The following is a 22,215-nucleotide window of genomic DNA, read 5'->3' as shown; positions in this document are numbered from 1 at the left end:
ATGAAAGCCCTCAGTACTTAACAAGTGGCTCTGTACCAAGCCAGTGACCTCACTAGCAGGGGCAGGAAGCAAGGCCTGGGTCTCCTGTCAGTCAGGCTGGAGCCCCCATTGAGTGGATGTGTGGGAATTCCTGTTTTCCTATATCCCATATGAAGCCAGTTCTGCCCAGCTCCCTCATTTCTTTCCAATACTCCTCTTGGCGGTTGAAGCTGGAGGACTCTAGAGAGGGCATGGGATTTACTTGCCCATCTGTGGGGAGGGCTTAGCTTGGACGGCAGAGGGTCACTGTGTGAATTTCAGGGGTGGAGAGAGGGTGGATCCTGGGGGAAGAGCTTCCCTCACAGGCTACGTCTCTTGTGCCTCCTGCATTGGCAGGTGGATTCTATACCACTTGTACCACCTGGAAAGCCCTGTTAAACACCAGCTCCTGCCGTAACACAGGGGTTTGTACCATAGCCAGCTTCTTTATGTTCCTTATATTCAGGCTCTGCCACTGTCTCAGCTTCTGGAAACCTGCATCCTACTTCCCTGCAGGCTCTTCAAGATCTGGTCCAGCTCCAGGCACATCAGAGGTACCCCATATATGGATGTTGAGTTAATGGGTAAACTGATGGCTCCAGGCACAAGGGCTCTGGGGTGACTGTCATAGCCAGCCCTGGCCCTCATTGTCTTTCACATTTGACACATTACAAGCAGGATCTTTTGCTGCCCTCCTGTCCCTCCAACAGACTGGTTCCAAATAGGAAAAGGAGTACGTCAAGGCTGTATATTGGCACCCTGCTTATTTAACTTCTATGCAGAGTACATCATGAGAAACGCTGGGCCGGAAGAAGCACAAGCTGGAATCAAGATTGCCGGGAGAAATATCAGTAACCTCAGATATGCAGATGACACCACCCTTATGGCAGAAAGTGAAGAACTAAAGAGCCTCTTGATGAAAGTTAAAGAGGAGAGTGAAAAAGTTGGCTTAAAGCTCAACATTCAGAAAACTAAGATCATGGCATCCGATCCCATCACTTCATGGCAAATAGATGGGGAAACAGTGGCTGACTGTATTTTTCTGGGCTCCAAAATCACTGCAGATGGTGATTGCAGCCATGAAATTAAAAGATGCTTACTCCTTGGAAGGAAAGCTATGGCCAACCTACACAGCATATTGAAAAGCAGAGACATTACTTTGCCAACAAAGGTTCATCTAGTCAAGGCTATGGTTTTTCCAGTGGTCATGCATGGATGTGAGAGTTAGACTATAAAGAAAGCTGAGCGCCAAAGAATTGATGCTTTTGAACTGTGGTGTTGGAGAAGACTCTTGAGAGTCCCTTGGACTGCAAGGAGGTCCAACCAGTCCATCCTAAAGGAGATCAGTCCTGGGTGTTCATTGGAAGGACTGATGCTGACGCTGAAACTCCAATACTTTGGCCACCTGATGCGAAGAGCTGACTCATTGGAAAAGACCCTGATGCTGGGAAAGATTGAAGGCAGGAGGAGAAGGGGACGACAGAGGATGAGTTGGTTGGATGGCATCACCGACTTGATGGATCTGGGTTTGGTTGGACTCCGGGAGTTGGTGATGGACAGGGAGGCCTGGTGTGCTGCGGTTCATGGAATTGCAAAGAGTCAGACACGACTGAGGGACTGAACTGAACTGTCCCTCCTCCTCATTCATTCACTCATCCATTCAACCAATGTTAATCATTAAGTGCCCGGCACACATATAGGGCTCGTTGGCCAGAGGATTTGAGGATAACTCCAAGGCTCTTCATTTGGTGGGAAGTAGTAGGAGGGATTCCCTCATAGCTCAGTTGGTAAATCATCTGCCTGCAATGCAGGAGACCCGGGTCCGATTTCTGGGTCGGGAAGATCCCTTGGAGAAGGAAATGGCAACCCACTCCAGTATTCTTGCCTGGAGAATCCCATGGACAGAGGAGCCTGACAGGCTGCAGTCCATGGGATCGCAAGAGTTGGACATGACTTAGTGACTAAACCACCACCACAGTAGGAGGTACGAGAGGAAATGTGGGGCTTGAGGGAGCAGAGGAGATCTATTTTTGATGCATTGACTGTAGTGCCTGCAGGACACGCAGCAAGGGGCAGATAGACACCTGACGTGGAGCTCAGGATGGAGGACATGACTTTGTGAATCCTCCTTCAATGTATTCCAGGTTGGAAAGCCTAGGGCAACTTTTGGTTGTCCGTTGAGGCCACTGAATCCATGTTCTCAAGCCTTTACCTGGCTATTTCCTCTACCTGAAGTTCTCTTGGTAGATAGGTAACCTTTCTTTCAGGTACCTAGGTCAAATGCTCTTCTTCAAAGCCTTATGGGCTCCTGATGATGCAAACCGGTCAAATGGCCCTCCTTCGGCTCCCTCGCTCACTCTATTTATGCTGCCTTGCCTCTTCCGTGGCCTGTGCCCACCCCACTCTCGGTGTGCCATCAGCTCCTTAGGGCCAGGACGGGACCCTCTTCTCTGTGTCCCTCTTGGCACCCACCAGTTCTGGCTTGGATGGGTGAATGAATGAATGTTGATAACAGATCCGTGGAACATTGTCTTCTGGGCAGCCCCACCTCCTTTGTTAGCTTCAGATGGCCTTGGGGGCTGTTCTGTTGGCCTGAGGCTGGGACATTCCTTGAAGACACAGCATGAAAACAGTCTGCTTACTCCAATCCTGCCTCCAGGGCAATCCCTCAGCTCAGCCTCTCAGTTGTGGCCCCAGGTTCTCTATGTTCCTGCCAACTCTGTATCAGACATGAGAGAATCTGCAGGCATCTTACCTCCTAACCCATCCTTTTTCTAATTTGCACTTGGAGATACAGACCTGGGCTGTGACATGTCTTAATTCTTTTATAATCACGGAAGGGCAAAGCCAAGTTGCTAATTTAGGTACAAAGATGCTTCAGCACTCCTGAGAATTAGTCAATTTTGTGTTACTTCATTATTTTTGTAATGGCTTATTGCAGTTATTGATGAAAGCAACTTTTAATGGTGCAACACTGTGTTTCCAAACCATGAGAGACCCTGGATCCGTCACCCCAAAAGCTGACTGGTGATTCTCCCACTGAACCTTGGATCCCACTCCTGTGCCCAGCAAGCAGGATCCCTAGTCAGACTCCACTCATGTGCCTTGGCAAGATCCACGCCCAGGATAGAGGGGCCCCACAGCCTCCTCGAGGGCCTCCAAGACTTGGGCTGGCTCTTCTTCGCCATGGTGCCAAGTGCCGCCCACTGCATATCCACCCCCAACAGGGCCACCTCCTGAGGTGTTGCCCCTCTGCTCCTGGAAACCCTTTGTGTACTCAGTAGTCTAAGCAAAGAATCAAGGCCAGCTTTTCAGGACAGACAGATTTCAGAATAACATACTGTCTAGACTAACCCACAGAGGGAATTTCTCTCACTGTTAGTACCTGACTTCTTCACTTAGTATCTCCTGAAGCTAAGTGCTCATCAGTACTTGCATGGTGGCCCTTTCTCTCTGGGCCCCCCAGTATGTTCCAGAGCACCATGCTCTATGTGACAGCCCCCCCCTTTTTTTTAAACGTTTTGGCCACACCTCACAGCATATGGGATCTTAGTTCCCCCAAATGGGTCTGAACCTACACATGCTGCAATGGAAGCGCCAGGGAAGTCCTCCCCCACCCCTTGGGGAACACTTAGTTTGCTTGCAATCAGTGAACGATAAGCAGGGCTGCACTGGAGACCCCTGCGTGGGAGTTGTTGTGCTTCAAGGGAGTGTCCTTCAAGGATGCAGAGCAGAGTTCTAGCTTTAGAACTGAAAACCAGCCTCCTGAAACAGGGTCAGCCTGTGTACTGAGGACAAAATAGGACATTTATCAAAATGAGGTTCCTGTCTCCCACCTCATATTGCCACAAAACAACACAAGGGGTAGGATATCCTTTTCATTGGCAAATGAGGGACCAGGAGACAGCCTTTGGGCACTTAGGCCTCTGGTTCTGTTTTCTGGGAGCTGTATTGCAGTCTCAGGAGGACCCCAGGGGCAGTCTGGGTCAGACTCTGGGCAGCCTCTGCCAGCTGGACCAGGCTGCCGTGGACCCCGGGCCAGGCAGCGGGCCCTCTTTCAAAACTCCAGGCTGGCTGCTGCGTGCAGATGCAAGGGTCTCCGTCTGTCTTAACTGGTTCCCAAGCACTTTAGATACCTTCTCTATAGTCAAGCTGATCCGCAAAGATTCACCCTAGGACCCCTGCTCTGGATCCCGCTCTCTAGGAGGCACTGAGACCGGAGCGGGGACAAAACCCAGGGACTGCCACTCCCGAAGGGCTGCGGACAAGTGGGAAAGAAAGAGCATCCCCCAACTAGGCAGCGCTGGGGAACTTGAGAGGTGGGTGTGGGTTGGGTATCCTCTCCCCGAGCGCCAAGCCCCGCCCGGGCACCTTTCTCGCTCCCTCGGTCTCCACCCCCACTCTTCCCCCTTCCCCCCGGTTTTCCCCCTCTAGGAACTAGCAGACCTCGGGAGAGGGGAGGAGGGAGGCTGGGGCGCTTATAGGACCACAGGGCGGGGCAAACCTCGTGAGGTCACCGAGCACTGGATAAAGGGACGCAGAACGAGCGCAGGTGGCAGAGCCTTCGTTCCGGAGTCGCCCCAGGACCCCAGCCATGAAGCTCTTCGTCCCCGCCCTGCTGTCCCTTGGAGCCCTTGGTGAGTGCAGGTATGAGTGGGGGCGGGAGCATGCCCCTCCAGGTAGATGTCCCGGTCCCCACGCCCCGCTGTGGGAGCATCCAGTCCCCTCACCCCTCAGTGTAGGCGTCTGGGTCCTCGCTCCCCGCCGTGTGGGCCTCCTTGTCCCCGCAGCAGGCAGTTTGACACGGGCACCTGCCGCAGAGGAGGCGCCGGGAGCGGAGCGGAGCGGATCCCGCCCACTCGCCTGGGGAGGAGCCCGGAGCTGGGTTCCGAGAAGCCGGCGGGGTCCGGTGCCCAGAGCTGCCGAGCTCCCCAAGGGTCTTTCCCGGTCCCTGTCGCTTCTGTCCTACCCATAGCACTGGTGACAGGAGTATACAGAGGGAGGCTGGGTGGTAATGAGATTCCGAGAGGGCGAGTGACTTGCCCAAGACACTCAGGAGACTGCAGATGGGGTTCCAGCTCCTGTAAGAACTGTGTAACTTGGGCAAGAGACAGTATTTCTGAACCTCAGCTTCACTGAAAAATGGCTCAACCCTTTTTCCACAGGGCTGTGAGGAGGCCGCTGGGCCGCCTGCCCTGGTAGACAGAGGCGCACACAAGCCCTCCCACTGCAAAGGGGCAGGGGTAGGGGGCACAGACCCTGCTGCTGGGCCCCTTCTGTCAGAGGGTGCGAGAGGAGTGCCTGGTGCCTGGTTTTTAATGTGCCTGGACTAGAAGGGGACTAAGCAGAAGGAACTAAACCACCGTTCCTTCTGACCGCACCCCCCACCCCCTCAAGTGTCTGAAATGATTCCTGGAGTGCTCAGAACACTCACCTGTGCTGGACATTAGTGATGTAAATGTGAGGGCCGGGCTTCCAGCAGCCGAGGGGAAGGTCCAGGACAGTGGCCTCAAGGGCTGGAGAGTGTCAGCGGTGAGACGGGGTGTGTGCAGGGCTCAAGTGAAAGCCCAGGTGTCACCCTCTGCAGCCTGTCCCGCCAGCAGCTCAGTGCAGCCTCCTTCTGTCCTCCGGCATCTACTCCGGGCTGGGAGCTTCCTGGATGAAAAGAGGTGTTTGGAGGATAACTGTGCGCTTTTGCTCCCTAACCTGTCCCTCTTTTCTGGTCCTCTTCTCCAGTTTCCCTCCCATGTTGCTGTTCAGTCACTCAGTCATGTCTAACTCTCTGCAATCCCATGGACTGCAGCATGCCAGGCATCCCCTGTCCTTTGGTATCTCCCGGAGTTGGCCCAAACTCATGTCCATTGAGTCGGTGATGCCATCCAACCATCTCATCCTCCCCAGGGCTGTGGATTATTTCTCTCTTCTCTAAGGCAGGACTGGACCTGGCCAGGACCACCAGCTCACGACTACCCTTCCTTCTGCTCCCTGACCCGTGGCCTGCTGGGCCCGTAGCACAGGGTCGGGGCCACCTAGGAGAGGCCGGAGGGGCAGGAAGCCTTGCTTTCTTAGAAGTGGTCATGGGCTGTGGTCTGGGATCTGGCTCAGAGTTGCATCACTGGGTTCCATTCTCACTTGAATCTTTGGTTGTCTTGACCCCCACTGAGGTCTGCAGTTTAAATCCTGCTGTCCATGGGATGGTGGCCAACGTCCCAAAGTATCACTGAATCCCTTGTCCTACCCAGTGGAAGGACCGGCCACTGGCCTAGGGGGTTCCTGCCCTGCTCCCCATGGGTGTCGTGGCAGGAAGAGGCTGGGTGGGCCGAGAAGAGTAACTCCACCCCAGCCCCTGCCTTTGAGAGACGGGCACTGTGTGTCCACACAGAAGGAATCTGAGCACATGTCCTTTCAGGAGGGTGCCATCCAGACTCAAGTGGGCAGCATGTGAGTGACTGAGACAGATCAGAGGCGGGGCTGGGGATACAGGGCCAGGATACAGGCCTCTTGTGAAAGAGACACACAGCTTCAGAGCTGGCTGCTGGGAGCTGTGGAGGGGAGGAGCAGAGCGCTGCGTTCTGCACCCAGCGCTGGTGTTTGGGGGGCTGGGGGCGGTGCGTCTCAGAAAACCTCTCAGTGGTGCTTTAGTTCCCTGGTTCACCCCTCCCAAGGGAGCACACAAGCTCGTCCCCCGGTTCCCTATTCCTGCCCCTGCTCATGCCTTCCCTCCAGCTTGACACACGGTCTTCGTTTTGCTCTCTCCCTTCACCCCCATCTTGTGACCCCCCCCAACTCCCGATTTCTGCTGTGTTCTCCCTCCTTGACGCTTTTCTGCCTGGTTTCCAGGTTTCAGCCCACCTGTCCCTGCCCTCCTGTGAGTCGCCGCTCCACAGCTTCTGAACAAGACCTTCTAGGACCAGCACAGGAGGCTTTCCATGACCTGCCCCCAAACCCTTTACCATCTCCACGGCACCCCGTCTCTACCCAGTCAGCTTACATAGGCAGGGCGCTTGGTGTCTGAGTGCCTAGGTTCAAATCCTGGATCCAGACTTATTAGTTGTGAAGCCTTGGGCAAGCCATAAGTTAAAGCCACAATTTTCTCACCTAGGAAATGTGGATATCAGCAAAACTCAATGAAAAGGGATTGGGTGGATCGAGGGGGAACAGAACACATGAAGGGCTGAGGAAAGACCTGGCACAGATTGGCCTTGCAACCTCTCTGTGCACGTGGCCCATTGCGCCCACTTCTTGGATTGCCTCCCCGCCCCAATTACTGGCTCAGGTCATGGGGACATCACACCTGGCTTGGCACTTGTTCTCTTCTAGGGCATTCATCATACTTGGTTGCATCCCTGGGGGCTTTTTGCCTCTTCCCATGAGACGGCTGCTGCCATCTGCTTGCACGCTCCTCTGCATATCACCCAGTGCCATGTATACAGAGGGCATCCAGGAAACCCTGCTATATCCCAGTGGCTAAATTGGATAGTGCTGATTCTCACTTCAGGACAGATCCAGGAAGGCTTCCTAGGGTAGATTACACCCCTAGAAATTTCCCTGGGATGGTGGCAGAGAGCTGAATGCAGCCTCCTTCCCCACCAAATCACATCCAAAAGGGGAGTGGCTTTTGCAACCAAGAGGCTTTTTTTTTTTTGGTAGCAGTTTTACTGATGTATATTTTACTTATCATAAAATTCACCTCATCAAAGTACACAATTCAGCGGTTTTTAGTAACTTTACCAAGTGGTACAACCATCGTGGTAAATCAATTTAAGAACATTTCCATCCCTCCTTGAGAGTCCTCTTTTCGGTGCAGTGGTGAATGGTGTAACTCAGGCACACTGACCCATTTGGTACAACACCTACGGCAGCTCAGCTCCCGACAAGGGGTGGGGTGTGTTTTCCTTCATTCCCTTGGCATCCTCTGGGGAGATGTCTGAAGCCTCAACAACCTAGAGGGACCTGGATTCCAGGCTGGATGTTGCCACTGCTGAGCAGACTGTCACTCAGCCACCCTCGAGAGTCAGCTTCCGCACCAGAAAGACAGACGCAATACTTTCTCTCTGCCTACCTCCTAGGTTCCAGGGGATCAAAGCAGGTGGAAGAACTCCCTTAGCTGATGCAAGGGAGCATTGCTGGCTTTTTGTCGGGGGTAGGAAGTATGTCAGTCAGAGGAGGGAAACGATTCCAGAGGCTCTGATCATGTCCTCAAACAGCCCTCTGGCCAGCATGGAGTGGTCATTAGGCTAGCGAAACACCTCCATCAGAGGAGAGTGGCCTGACTCAGCCACAGAATGGAGAGGGAAGGGGAGGGCCCCTGCTTGAGAGGGCAAGGCCGTCTCTTCCACGGACAGTGATAGAGCCCTCACTCTTTGGCCTCTTTCTCCCAGGACTGTGTCTGGCTGCCCCGAGGAAAAACGTTCGATGGTGTACCATCTCCCAACCTGAGTGGTTCAAATGCCGCCGATGGCAGTGGAGGATGAAGAAGCTGGGTGCTCCCTCTATCACCTGTGTGAGGAGGGCCTTTGCCTTGGAATGTATCCGGGCCATCGCGGTGAGTCCAGGCCGTAGGCTGGGTGGGACCAGACTGAAAGGGAAGGGATCCAAGTGCCATGGAAAATGTGCTCGCCCTGCCCCCCTCTGCTCTTCTTCCCGAGCGCCTGTAAGTTGGGAGCTGTCCTCTCTCCTAGGACACAGCGTTATTTTGGAAGCAGACATTGCCATTCTAACATTTGAAAACCATCTGTAGGGAAACTGGCATCACCACACAAATTGAGAATAATGATGGTGCAACAATGGTGGCTCAGATGGTAAAGAATCCACCTGCAATGCAGGACACCTGGGTTCGATCCCTGGGTTGGGAAGATCCCCTGGAGAAGGAAATGGCAACGCACTCCAGAATTCTTGCCTGGAGAATCCCATGGACAGAGGAGCCTGGTGGGCTACAGTCCATGTTGTTGCAAAGAGTCGGGCACGACTGAGTGACTAACCCACCACCACCACACAACGATGTCACAGGAGCAGTTGTATTGGGTGAATATGTAACACTGGCAAAAGTCAAGGTGACTCTAAAAGAAAGTCTCCAGAGAGATTACCTCTGAACTTGCAGAGGAAACAGCCCAGCCCATCATAGTCAGCACATTACACGCTGGGGCACGGCCTGCCAGGCCACACTGGAAAGACACTTGTCTAAGACGTTAGCAGAGAGAGAAAGGAAAGGCAGTCATGACTTGTGGATAACTTCAGATTCCTTTTGTTTTTTTCAGATGTAAAATCTATTGCCATCATTTTTATTTATTTGTTTGACAAGTATGTTGTGTGTCTGCCGTGTGGCATGGTAATGTGTATGTGATTTTAGCACAAAGTAGGTAATGTGTGTAAAGTTCCCATTAATATCTAGGGTTATTGGAACAGGTGCTGCTGCTGCTGCCAAGTCGCTTCAGTAGTGTCCGACTCTGTGCGACCGCATAGACGGCAGCCCACCAGGCTCCCCCGTCCCTTGGATTCTCCAGGCACGAACACTGGAGTGGGTTGCCATTCCTTCTCCATATTGGAACAGTACTTAAGGGAAAAATCTAGTTTGAATAATGTTTTAGACTGTTATTTTACCACCAGCATTTCCTGATGGCTTAAAATGCAGATTCGTAGGCCCTATTCGAACTTGTTCCATATCTGTGAATAAGACGTCAAAATCTGCCTTTTTAATAAGAGCTCCCTTTGAAATCAGTACTACATACCACAGACTTCCCTGGTGATTCTGTGGTAAGGAATCCATCTACCAATGCAGAAGATGTGGATTCAATTGCTGGGTCAGGAAGATCCCCTGGAGAAGGAAATACTCAAGTATTCTTGCCTGGGAAATCCCACGGGCAGAGGAGCCTGGTGGGCTCCAGTCGATGGGGTCGGAAAGAGTTGGAACGACTGAGCGACTATACAACAACAACTACATACCATACACCAAAATAGAGATAGACTAAATGCTTAAAAATGTGTATTATTGAAAACTAGAGAGGTAGATTCATTAGCAGAACTGTGGAGGGAAGAGAAGTCTCTTAGCTTTTAAAAAAGCAATGAACTAAATGACGAAGTAAAATGAATGATTAAAAATTTTAATTTATAGCCATTAAAAACACTTAAGCAAAACATTTGACAGCATTGTAAAGCAATTATCTTCCAATTAAAAAAATTTAGAAAGCACTGGAGTGAATACGCACCAGCTCTGACAAGTGACAGTATTCTATAAAGAACTAATTCAACTGATAAGAAATGTAAGATCACATAAGAAAAACAATATGGGGAGATGGAGGTAGTATTAATAAAAATACTATGAAATGTTCCCCGTAATAATCAAGAGACATACAAATCTAAGCAATTTGTTAGCCCTTGAATTTTCTAAGTGATAGCATTTAATAAAATGAAAGCCTCTCACACTGGTGGTTCTATAGTGAGACTGGTCCTCACGGTAGGTGGCATTTCAAATTGGAAAGGAATGGCCTGGAAAGCAGGATGGCAATGATAGCCAAGGCCTTGAAGACAAAATGCCCATTGTCTGGATGATCCTGCCCTCAGATGCCGATCCCAAGGCACCAGGTCATCAGAAGGGAAAAAATCTAAGAGGACAAAGCTGTCCATGCAAGTGTAATTTTAACAGCAAAAAGTTAGAAGGAGCCCAAGTGGTGAACATTGGAGGGAATGTTTCAAATTTAGCTTAATAAATTATGAAAGAGCCACATTATGATAAAATATCATGAAGTCAATACAATCAATAAAGCTGCTACAGGAGAAAATGTAGGCAGTTTTAGATGAATAAAGCAGTTCGGAAAATATTATTTCTACCAGGCTGCAAATATGAGAAATAAGTAAGCATAGGTGAAGTAATATGCCAAAGAGGATGAACATGGTTTATGATGATGATAACTTTAAGATATATTAATGGTTGAAATTTGTATTCAATAAAAACAATAACTTAAATATAGAGGAAAAACAGGGGGGAAGCATCTGGAACTTTTTGTTTTTACTGAACTTTTAATTTTGTATTGGAATATAGATGATTGACAATGTTGAGGTAGTTTCTGGGGAACAGCAAAGGGACTCAGCCATACATATACAGGTGTCCACTCTCCCCCAAAATGCTCCACCCAGGCTGCTGTATAACATTGGGCAGACTTCCCTGTGCTGCACAGTAGGTCCTTGTTGGTTATCTGCTTAAGATACAGTAGTGTGTCCATGTCCATCCCCCAAATTTATAATATAAAAGACGGTAAAGGATGCCATCACGGAGTGATCTGAGGCATGTCTTGTGAAAAAGTGGCCACCTGGTGACCTCAGGAGTTACAGCAAAGGGGCTGGAGCTCATTACCCAGAGGGGCTCTGGGCTCATACCACCTCTCATGGCAACTGAGTGGGACGTGACTGGAAGCTGACCCTCTGGAAGATCCTTCCAGCCATGGAGCCTTCTGACATCCTGAGGTTCACTTGCCTGGCTTAGGGTAGGTTTTCTCCTGAAGCTGGTCTGGCCTGTGTTTTCAGGAGAAAAAGGCGGATGCTGTGACCCTGGATGGTGGCATGGTGTTTGAGGCGGGCCGGGACCCCTACAAACTGCGGCCAGTAGCAGCAGAGATCTATGGGACGAAAGAGTGTGAGTTCTCCCTGGGGACCCAGAAGTTGAGGTGGCCTGGACCTGGGCCCTGGGCTCTGTGGGGTCAGAGTGGACAAGGCACAGAGCTGAGGTCTCAGACAGTGTCACATGTCCAGGGAATGATGTCCCTGGGCTCTTTGGGCCGGTCACCAATGCACTGGGGAAGCAGAGGAGGCGCTGGGCTGCAGTGACCAGATGGAATTCCCCTCCCACTAGGGGCTCATTCAGGGAGGGCTGTTTCTCTCTCTCTCTGGTTCAGGCTAAGAACTCTCTATTGTCTCTGCCTCTTCTGCAGCTCCCCAAACCCACTATTATGCTGTGGCCGTCGTGAAGAAGGGCAGCAACTTTCAGCTGGACCAGCTGCAAGGCCGGAAGTCCTGCCATACGGGCCTTGGCAGGTCCGCTGGGTGGGTCATCCCTATGGGAATCCTTCGCCCGTACTTGAGCTGGACAGAGTCACTCGAGCCCCTCCAGGGAGGTAAGACACGTCGGGGTTCTGGTGATCCCAGGCTGGGGTCTCTACTCCGGTGTCACTTTCACAAGCCACTTCGGCGTGTCCCAGGTGAGCATGTGGGGTGAATCCAAGGCAGGGGTCAGGTTAACTACTGTGAAGCCTGTGGGGATGGGGTCTTCTGTATCAGCAGCCCTGGGAGTTGGTAGCTGAGTCTGCTGCTGCTGCTAAGTCGCTTCAGTCATGTCCGACTCTGTGCGACCCCATAGACGGCTTCCTACCAGGCTCCTCTGTCCCTGGGATTCTCCAGGCAAGAACGCTGGAGTGGGTTGCCATTTCCTTCTCCAATGCATGAAAGTGAAAAGTGAAAGTGAAGTCGCTCAGTCACGTCCGACTCTTAGCCACCCCATGGACTGCAGCCTACCAGGCTCCTCCATTCATGGGATTTTCCAGGCAAGAGTACTGGAGTGGGGGGCCGTTGCCTTCTCCAGGTAGCTGAGTCTAGTTTCAGCCACTGTACATCTTCTGAGCTCCTGGCTTTGCAAAGGCTATCAGGTGGGGGTGGAGGGGAGGGAACACTGGGGGTGCCACTGGCTGTGGTCTGGTGAGGTCACACCCTGGTTTATTTCTCTCTGTTCAACAGCTGTGGCTAAATTCTTCTCTGCCAGCTGTGTTCCCTGCATTGATAGACAAGCATACCCCAACCTGTGTCAACTGTGCAAGGGGGAGGGGGAGAACCAGTGTGCCTGCTCCTCCCGGGAACCATACTTCGGTTATTCTGGTGCCTTCAAGTAAGTGAGACTGTCCTCTTCTCCCCAGTGGCCCACGTGTCCTTGGGCTAGGAGGCCCTTTCTCTGGGCCCAAATAGAGCTCAGTGAGCTAGTGGGGACCATGGAGGAGGTCCAGTTCTCCTGTGCAGAGAAACTGAATCTGAAAAAGGTGCGGGCTCTGTCCAGTGCACGATCTCCTCCAGTCCCCTAGCCCCCCGCAGGGCCCCCTCACCTCTGCACCAGCCCAGCAAACAGTTACCTCGTCAGCGTCCCCTCATGTCTCCCCAGAGATCCCTGAATCTGGCTTTGTCCCTCTGCGGTCCTGGGCTCCTCCTGCTGACAGGTGTCCCCTCCCTAACTACCAAGGGACTGAAGGAGTCTTGTCATGAGCAGACCAGCCCCAGACCCCTGGCCAGGCAGCCGGACAGCCTGGTCCCTCTCCCTGGGAGGTAGTGATCTCTGCCTCACTGGGGAGCTCTCTCCTTCGCCCCAGCCTCGCACTGAAGCTGATGTTTCTCCTTTTACCCCATCTGCCTCTCGGACTCAGGCATTTTGTGTGTGGGGGGAAGGCCTCCCCGATTCTCTGCTGCTCAGGGCACGTTTACCACTTAGCCCTGGGAGGGGAAAAAACCACGTGGCCGCATGTACTGCTTTTACCCTCTGGTGCAGAGGCTTGGAAACTCTTTTACAGAGAAAGACAAAGTTTTGCCCTCTCAATCAACCCTTAAAGGGAAAAGTGGGGGGTCTCTAGCCAGCATCCTCTGGTTCTTTCTTCCTCAGAATCCATCTGCAGGTGGCTTCTGATGCCTTTCCAGTGGGGGCCCCAGAGCCTCAGAGACCTGTCCTCTGCAGGTCAGGAGCCCACAGAAGACAAGCCCCAGGGCCCCTTTCCACAGGCAGGCTCGAGGAACAAGCCGGGCTGGCTGCTCTGTGCTGACCCTTCTGGTGCTTTCTCATCCCACAGGTGTCTGCAGGACGGGGCTGGAGACGTGGCTTTTGTTAAAGAGACGACAGTGTTTGGTAAGGGGAGGAGAGAAGCCACGGGTACTGCCTCCTTTGCTTTGCTTTCCTTTCATTTCATTGTAAATCCAAGTAGTGAGCTAATTTGACTCCTCACTTCCTGGCACACGATTATCAAAGCTCTCTGTAGAGCACAGCTCTTATTTTTATGTTTTTTATATTTTAAGCAATCAGTTTTCTTTGAAACTCCCGTGCCCGCTATCTTTCTCTTCTGCATCAAAGACGCCCATGTCAAGGTATCTGACACATGTCCTCCGAGACAGATGTAGTCTTGCAAAGTGTATGGGGCTGATCTGTGTTTCTGGATTCTAAGCTCACAGAAGTTTTATTGATCGTTATTGATGATGACGTGATCAAGGTTTCCCGCTCAGCATTCTGTTTTAGAGATTTACGTGTTGTTGTGCTGTACTTGTCTGGTTCAGTGGTTCTAACACTGAGACGTGCTCTGTGGAGAGCACACAACACATTTATTATCCACGGTCGTAAAGCGGTAGATACGTCAGTGTTGGTTTATCTTGCATTTCTCTGGCATCTGGTGAGTTTGATCATCTCAGTATATTTGCTGGTAGTTTGGGCTTCCCTTTCTTCCTTTTTCACCTTTGACTATCTTTCTATTGATTTTCATGCCTGTTTCTTCATGATTTTGATTCAAGCTGAGGCATTCCTCCTCTCTAGGTAACCCGCCATGGTTGGTTCTAGACTTTAGGAAAATCTCTTCTCAGTAAAAAAAAAAAAAAAAAAAAAATCTGTCAGTAACAGGTTTGTTGAACAGAAGTCCTTGATATTGATAAAGTCAAATTGGTCACTTTTGCCCTGCTGGCATATGTTTTGGGGTCTTTTATTTATTTATTTTTTAATCCAATAGCATTGACTTTTATTCATTCATGTTAAGTCACCTGAAATGGTATCTGTTGCATTTAAATGCTCATTAATGTAAATGGCTGAACAAATCCATTTTAATGGATATTCAATCCATTAAAAAAACTCAATATCCCACATAAAGTCACTTCAACATAGCCTCATGACAACTCCCACACCAAAACAGTACTTTATTTTGTAAATTGTGACCCATTATTACTCCCATGTTATGGTCTTTTCAGCTGTCAAGCAAACAAGGTGAAGAAAAAATTTAGTTAGATGGGGGTTGCACCTGGAAAATAAATTTCTTAAACTCCATATACATGTTTCAAATCTGCTGGGTCCCAAGTCCATCTATGAACTCCCAGGCTGCCAGTATCATATGCAGCATACTAAAGCTACGCTATCTGAATAGCTTATTAATTCTGCATATATCAGGTCAACCGATGTGTCAACCTGTAACAGACTGCGCACTTTTAACTGAACATGGCAAAATATTCACTCTCTTGAACTTTACATCATCTTTGATATCAAACAATGAGGCAAATCCCAACAGTATACACAAAAAACAACTTTGCGTTTACAAAAGATTGTTTCCCATACTGATTAATCCAGGCAGCTAACTCATTGGTTTATGCAACTTTATTGAAGAAAAATAAATCAATTACTAGCAGAGCTATTAGTTGATCACTCATCCATGATGTTATTTTCCATCCAAATCATAAAGATTTTCTACAATACAATTTATAGACTCCCCTCCCTAACACATCCTTGTCTGTTCATATGTACCCTACCTAGGAAATTAGGTAGGGATTCCACTTCAGCATTCTCTCCCTTTATAGTGAGACCATTTTCCTTACAATACTGACTGTACAAAATTCTACCTTTTTCCTACTGCTGTGTGGAGCCGTTTATACATAAAACTTGTTTATAATCATGGATTCTGAGCTATTTTGTATCACTCAGTTCAGTTCAGTTCAGTTGCTCAGTCGTGTCCAACTCTTTGCGACCCCATGAACCACAGCACGCCAGGCCTCCCTGCCCAAACTCATGTCCATTGAGTTGGCGACGCGATCCAGCCATCTCATCCTCTGTTGTCCCCTTCTCCTCCTGCCCCTAATCCCTCCCAGTATCAGGGTCTTTTCCAATGAGTCAACTCTTCGCATGAAGTGGCCAAAGTATTGGAGTTTCAGCTTCAGCATCAGTCCTTCCAATGAACACCCAGGACTAATCTCCTTTAGGATGGACTGGTTGGATCTCCCTGCTGTCCAAGGGACTCTCACGAGTCTTCTCTAACACTGCAGTTCAAAAGCATCAATTCTTTGGCGCTCAGCTTTCTTAACAGTCCAACTCTCACATCCATACATGACCACTGGAAAAACCGTAGCCTTGACTAGATGGACCTTTGTTGGCAAAATAACGTCTCTGCTTTTTATTATGCTATCTAGGTTGGTCATAACTTTCCTTCCAAGGAGTAAGCGTCTTTTAATTTCATGGCTGCAGTCACCATCTGCAGTGATTTTGGAGCCCAGAAAAATAAAGTCTGACACTGTTTCCACTGTTTCCCCATCTATTTGCCATGAAGTGATGGGACCAGATGCCATGATCTTCGTTTTCTGAATGTTGAGCTTTAAGCCACCTTTTTCACTCTCCACTTTCACTTTCATCAAGAGGCTTTTGAGTTCCTCTTCACTTTCTGCCATAAGGGTGGTGTCATCTGCATATCTGAGGTTATTGATATTTCTCCCAGCAATCTTGATTCCAGCTTGTGTCTCTTCCAGCCCAGCATTTCTCATGATGTATTCTGAATATAAGTTAAATAAACAGGGTGACAATATACAGCCTTGACGTACTCCTTTTCCTATTTGGAATCAGTCTGTTTTTCCATGTCCAGTTCTAACTCTTACTTCCTGACCTGCATACAGATTTTTCAAGAGGCAGGTCAAGTGGTCTGATATTCCCATCTCTTTCAGAATTTTCCAGTTTATTGTGATCCACACAAAGGCTTTGGCATAGCCAATAAAGCAGAAATAGATGTTTTTCTGGAATTCTCTTGCTTTTTGATGATCCATTGGATGTTGACAATTTGATCTCTGGTTCCCCTGCCTTTTCTAAAACCAGCTTGGGAAGTTCACGGTTCACGTATTGCTGAAGGCTGGCTTGGAGAATTTTGAACATTACTTTACTAGCGTGTGAGATGAGTGCAATTGTGCGGTAGTTTAAGCATTCTTTGGCATTGCCTTTCTTTGGGATTGGAATGAAAACTGACCTTTTCCAGTCCTGTGGCCACTGCTGAGTCTTCCAAATTTGCTGGCATATTGAGTGCAGCACTTTCACAGCATCATCTTTCAGGATTTGGAATAGCTCAACTGGAATTCCATCACCTCCACTAGCTTTGTTCGTAGTGGTGCTCCTAAGGCCCACTGGACTTCACACTCCTTTGTATCACTGGTCTATTTGTATTTTTCTGCTTTTATTCTTCTGGTTTGTAGTGATTCTTAATAGCTTATGGAGGTGGAAGTGGGAGGGAGAGAAAGAAAGAGAACCATCCCCAAACAGTTTGCTATTTATTTTCTAAGTAAGATTTTCGAATTATTTTCTTGATTGTTTAAAACATCATACTTTAAGTAGAATTGTATTGAATTTAAATTGATCCATGAAAAACTGATTTATTTATGTCAAATTTTCTATTCCCTAAATCATAATAAATCTCTCCCTTTTGATCCCATCTCTTTTTAGGTTTTTTAATAGAATTTATAGAACTTAACCTTTTTCTCTTAGTCTCCTGCATTGTTTGTTATTGTCTTACTTTGGCTGTGCAGAAAGGCTCATGGGATCTCAGTTACCTAACTAGGGATTGAACCCAGGCCACCACAGTGAAAGCAATGAATCCTAACTACTAGACCATCAGGGAGCTCCCTCCTGAATTTTTTTTTTTTTCCTGCATTGTTTAATGAAACTAATTGCAGTCACTCAGTCGTGTCTGACTCTTTGTGACCCTATAGACTGTAGGCGGCCGGGCTCCTCTGTCTATGGGATCTCCAGACAAGAATACTGGAGTGGGTTGCCATTTCCTACTCCTGTGGATCTTCCTGACTCAGGGATTGAACCCAGGTCTCCTGCATCTCCTGCATTGGCAGGCGCATTCTTTACCACTGAGCCACCCGAGAAGTCAATGAGGCCAATTACCTGCTATTTAATGATTTTACTTGCTATTATAGTATATTATATTCTGTATTAGTTTCTGCTCTGTTGTTGCTAATGCGGGTAACACTTGATTTTTGTAGTGTTGCCTAGCTGGACTTTCTTGTTAGTTCTATTAGTTTTTTCTTGGTTTCACTGGCTTTTCTATGTAGGTGATTACATCATTTTTCAATGATTAAAATTTGTCTTTTTCCCTCCAGTGTTTATATCTCTCACTTCTTTAGTAAATTGTGAAATACAGGTCGTCTGGTATTGTGTTGGCAATGTGACAACTGACATCTTTGCCTTGGTCCTGATTTTGAAGTGACTTTAAATTTTCTTCTTTTAGTATGATTTTGCTGTAGATATTTTGATAACTAGCCTTTATCAAGTGTAATACCTTTGCCAAGTTCTCTATATTACTGGTTTTCCAAAACTGAAAAAAAAAAGCACAAATAAATGTTGAACATATAAGTGCTTTTCTCTGTAGCTATTAAGATGATCTCATTGTTTTCCTTTAATCCATTCTTGTCATGAATGTCTTTAGCTTCTTTGGCATTCAGTCATTCTTTTGCGAATGGAATAAACTGATAAATGTAAGAGTCTGACCTATTAGTTTAAACATGTTCTGTTATATTGAGTTAGCTAATTATTTTAGATTTTTATGTTCATAAGTAAAATAGGTCTGTAATTATTCCCTCCTGTACTTCTTTCTCTGATTTTGAGATCCAAATTATACTAAGCTCATAAAACAGCTTGGGTCGGTTTCCATTACTTAATGTATTCTGATGCAATTTACATGTGATATAGATCAACAGTTCCGAATCGGGATGGACTCACTCATACTGTCTTTCCCCCTTTTTTGGATACACCCTAGTGTTGAGAAATGATTCAACTGTATTTTTTGCTTTAAAATTTTTACCATTTTTATTCTTTCTAGAGATGTGGGTTAAGGCAGCAGTCTCTGGGTTGTTTCCATCCTGCGTCCCTTTGTAGGTGGGGTTGTCATGCAAACAGACAGGTCTGGTTCAGCCTCCTTGGCTTGCCAGGCAAGAGGTGCAACAATCCCAGAGCCTGTATGATCCAATCAGAGGAACATGGGCTTGCCCTTAAGGCTTCCTGGGCACTGTCTTTACTTTTCTGCATGTTCTGGAGCAATCCACTGCCCTTCTGACCCCCAGTTTTGTCAACTGTATAAGATGTCTCCTCCAGCTCAAATTCTATGGGGAGAGGAGGGCCATGGCTCATGGCTACTGACTGGGGTCTGCTCATCTGGACCCTCCTCTCCTCCACCTCTCCCTTCCCCCAGAGAACTTGCCAGAGAAGGCTGACAGGGACCAGTATGAGCTTCTCTGCCTGAACAACAGTCGGGCGCCAGTGGATGCGTTCAAGGAGTGCCACCTGGCCCAGGTCCCTTCTCATGCTGTCGTGGCCCGAAGTGTGGATGGCAAGGAAGACTTGATCTGGAAGCTTCTCAGCAAGGCGCAGGTACCCCACCCTCAGTACCCCCACCCGCTTGGGTCTGGTGGTGGGGAGGTTTCCTTCCTTCCTTCCCTAACTTCCTGCCACTCTGGAATATTCAGTGGCCTGCCTGTCTAGGCTGTACTCCATACAGCTGAAACAATGACGCCTCCTCTAGCATGACCCACTGGCGGTGTCTCCCGAGCTGGAACAGAAGTAGGTGGAGGGTGATGCAATATTGTCAAACGCCTCCTCTAGCATGACCCACTGGCGGTGTCTCCCGAGCTGGAACAGAAGTAGGTGGAGGGTGATGCAATATTGTCAAGACTCTAAGGTGCTCAGACCCCAGCAACTTCATAAAGACAAAGCCATGACTGAGCTATGTCTCAGGGAGGCCGTGAGATCCTCTACAGGAGGAGGTCAACCCAGGTTCCTGCTCTCAGAATCATCCCGGAGTTGCAGATACTCTGTTTCAACCTGGTGTTTCAGTTTCCTGTCTACCACTGACATCATAATTCTCTTTCCCTTAATTAGGAGAAATTTGGAAAAAACAAGTCTCGGAGCTTCCAGCTCTTTGGCTCTCCACCCGGCCAGAGGGACCTGCTGTTCAAAGACTCTGCTCTTGGGTTTTTGAGGATCCCCTCGAAGGTAGATTCGGCGCTGTACCTGGGCTCCCGCTACTTGACCACCTTGAAGAACCTCAGGGAAAGTGAGTGAGGGCCAGGCCCGCCCTAAGGGCAGGCCGGTGTGGGTGGTGAGCCTTGGCTGAGGCCGTCGGGGAGCACCTCCCCACCCTCCACCCCCGCCCGCTACAGACAGCTTGGCCCTGCTCTGCAGTTGTCCCTTGGTCACTTTCCAGCCCCTGGAGGTCTTCACCATGGTAGGTGGGACGCGAATGTGAGCGTCTTCTGTGGACCAAATCGGGTGACCGGTGTCTCCAAAGGAGCACGTCGCCTGCTGATAACGCTGCGCAGGACCCCGTGTGCGGCGGGTTGCCCAGCCCTGGTAGAGCAGTCAGTTTGCCTCTGGGGAAGTGAGAGGTACGAAGACACCCCGAGAGAGCCAGGGCCCTTCTGGGATGAATCCAGAGCCCTGGGCCCTGAACTTGGCCACGATACCACCCTGGGCCAGCTCAGCTGTGGCTCTTCTTCTGCTGGAGGCTTCAGGCGGACTCGGGGTGAACGGGGAGGCTGCACTGTTGTTACAGCCTGTTGACCGCTGTGTCCCCGGGCAGCTGCGGAGGAGGTGAAGGCGCGGTACACCAGGGTCGTGTGGTGTGCCGTGGGACCCGAGGAGCAGAAGAAGTGCCAGCAGTGGAGCCAGCAGAGCGGCCAGAACGTGACCTGTGCCACGGCGTCCACCACCGACGATTGCATCGTCCTGGTGCTGGTAGGGGGCCTGCTGCCGGCCTGCAAGCTGTGCGGGTGGGGGGCACAGGTCACCGCATCTGGTTGGAGGGGAGCAGGGGCTCAGCGGTGCTCCGCCCCCAGGGGGGCAGGGGCTGCTCATGCTGCCTGCCCAGAGTGGGGACAGACAGAGCTTTCTGTCCTCCAGAGTGTCTGCTGTGGACTTCCCACTCTTCTGATCTTAAGAACAACTCACAATGAATGCAGGTAATCTGGAAAATTTAGAAAGATGTGATGTAAAACCAAACAGCAATGGAGCCTCACACGGGGCTACCACAGTTGAGTGCGTGTTAGTCACTCAGTCATGTCTGACCCCTTGTGGCCCCATGGACTGTAGCCCTCCTCTGCCCATGGAATTCTCCAGGCAAGAATACCGGAGTGGGTTGCCATGCCCTTCTCCAGGGGATCTTCCCGAACCAGGGCTTGAATCCGAGTCTCCCACATTGCAGACAGATTGTTTACCATCTGAGCCAGCAGGAAAGCACCTAGCACATAGTTAAGAGTTTCACTAATTCCTCACCCTAGGACTCATCAATTCATCTCAGTTTAGCCTCGGAACAGTGGTAGATTGTTCCGCTTATGTTGTTTTGAGTCCTTTTCACTTAACAGTATATCTTGGCTATTTTCCCATGTGACATATGCTTTGAAAACACTTTAAAAAATTATTTCAGTGACTGTTCTTGCCTGGAGAATCCCAGGGACAGGGGAGCCTGGTGGGCTGCTGTCTATGGGGTTGCACAGAGTCGAACATGACTGAAGTGACTTAGCAGCCAGTACTCTTGCCTGGAAAATTCCATGGATGGAGGAGCCTGGTGGGCTGCAGTCCATGGGGTCGCTAAGAGTTGGACATGACTGAGCGACTTCACTTTCACTTTTCACTTTCCTGCATTGGAGAAGGAAATGGCAACCCACTCCACTATTCTTGCCTGGAGAATCCCAGGGACAGCAGAGCCTGGTGGGCTGCCGTCTATGGGGTCGCACAGAGTTGGACACGACTGAAGTGACTTAGCAGCAGTAGCAGTAATGAAGAGTGCAGGAAGGCCTGTAGGGGGCCTTGGTTTGATCACTGTTTGGGGAAGATCCCATGTGCTGCATGGTGGGGCCAAAAAAAAAAATATTTCAGAATATCAGAATATATGGATGTGGTACAATTTAGTCATGACCCTATTCTTCTTTGTCCCCTTATTTTGATGTTATCAATAACCCTGTGCTGTGCAGCCTTGAATAGAAATCTTCATCCACATCTCTAATTACCTTCAATACAGTTGTAAAAAAGTTTTCAGTCAAAGAGGGAGTTTCACAGTCTTGCTGAATCCATGTTCCAGTGCTGGAGTGAGGGCTTGCTCATTCTGATGGTGAGCGAATTTAATTGGTTCTGTTCACTTGCTGAATACTTTGAGTGTAGTGCTAATGAGTGGA

At 49.4% G+C, this 22,215-nt stretch overlaps 1 protein-coding gene across 2 annotated transcripts in view; it reads left to right on the top strand.

Moving 5' to 3' along the window:
• Window positions 1-4,227: 4,227 nt before the first annotated feature.
• LTF (lactotransferrin) overlaps window positions 4,228-22,215 on the top strand; it is a 33,775-nt gene continuing 15,787 nt past the window's right edge. The window contains exons 1-10 of one of the 2 annotated variants that reach the window (XM_027522878.1): window positions 4,228-4,337; window positions 4,453-4,655; window positions 8,400-8,563; window positions 11,539-11,647; window positions 11,943-12,125; window positions 12,742-12,889; window positions 13,833-13,888; window positions 19,239-19,417; window positions 19,925-20,099; window positions 20,625-20,779. In XM_027522878.1, the coding sequence (XP_027378679.1) occupies window positions 4,613-4,655; window positions 8,400-8,563; window positions 11,539-11,647; window positions 11,943-12,125; window positions 12,742-12,889; window positions 13,833-13,888; window positions 19,239-19,417; window positions 19,925-20,099; window positions 20,625-20,779 (1,212 nt within the window). In that variant the 5' untranslated portion in view covers window positions 4,228-4,337; window positions 4,453-4,612. Of the gene's footprint in view, window positions 4,338-4,452; window positions 4,666-8,399; window positions 8,564-11,538; window positions 11,648-11,942; window positions 12,126-12,741; window positions 12,890-13,832; window positions 13,889-19,238; window positions 19,418-19,924; window positions 20,100-20,624; window positions 20,780-22,215 lie in introns of those variants that run through there. The other variant, XM_027522879.1, reaches the window with a different exon arrangement.

Source organism: Bos indicus x Bos taurus, chromosome 22, assembly GCF_003369695.1.
Source record: "Bos indicus x Bos taurus breed Angus x Brahman F1 hybrid chromosome 22, Bos_hybrid_MaternalHap_v2.0, whole genome shotgun sequence".
NCBI lineage: Eukaryota > Metazoa > Chordata > Mammalia > Artiodactyla > Bovidae > Bos > Bos indicus x Bos taurus.
The sequence above is the reverse complement of the archived record's forward strand: the minus strand, read 5'-3'. Positions and strand labels throughout refer to the sequence as shown.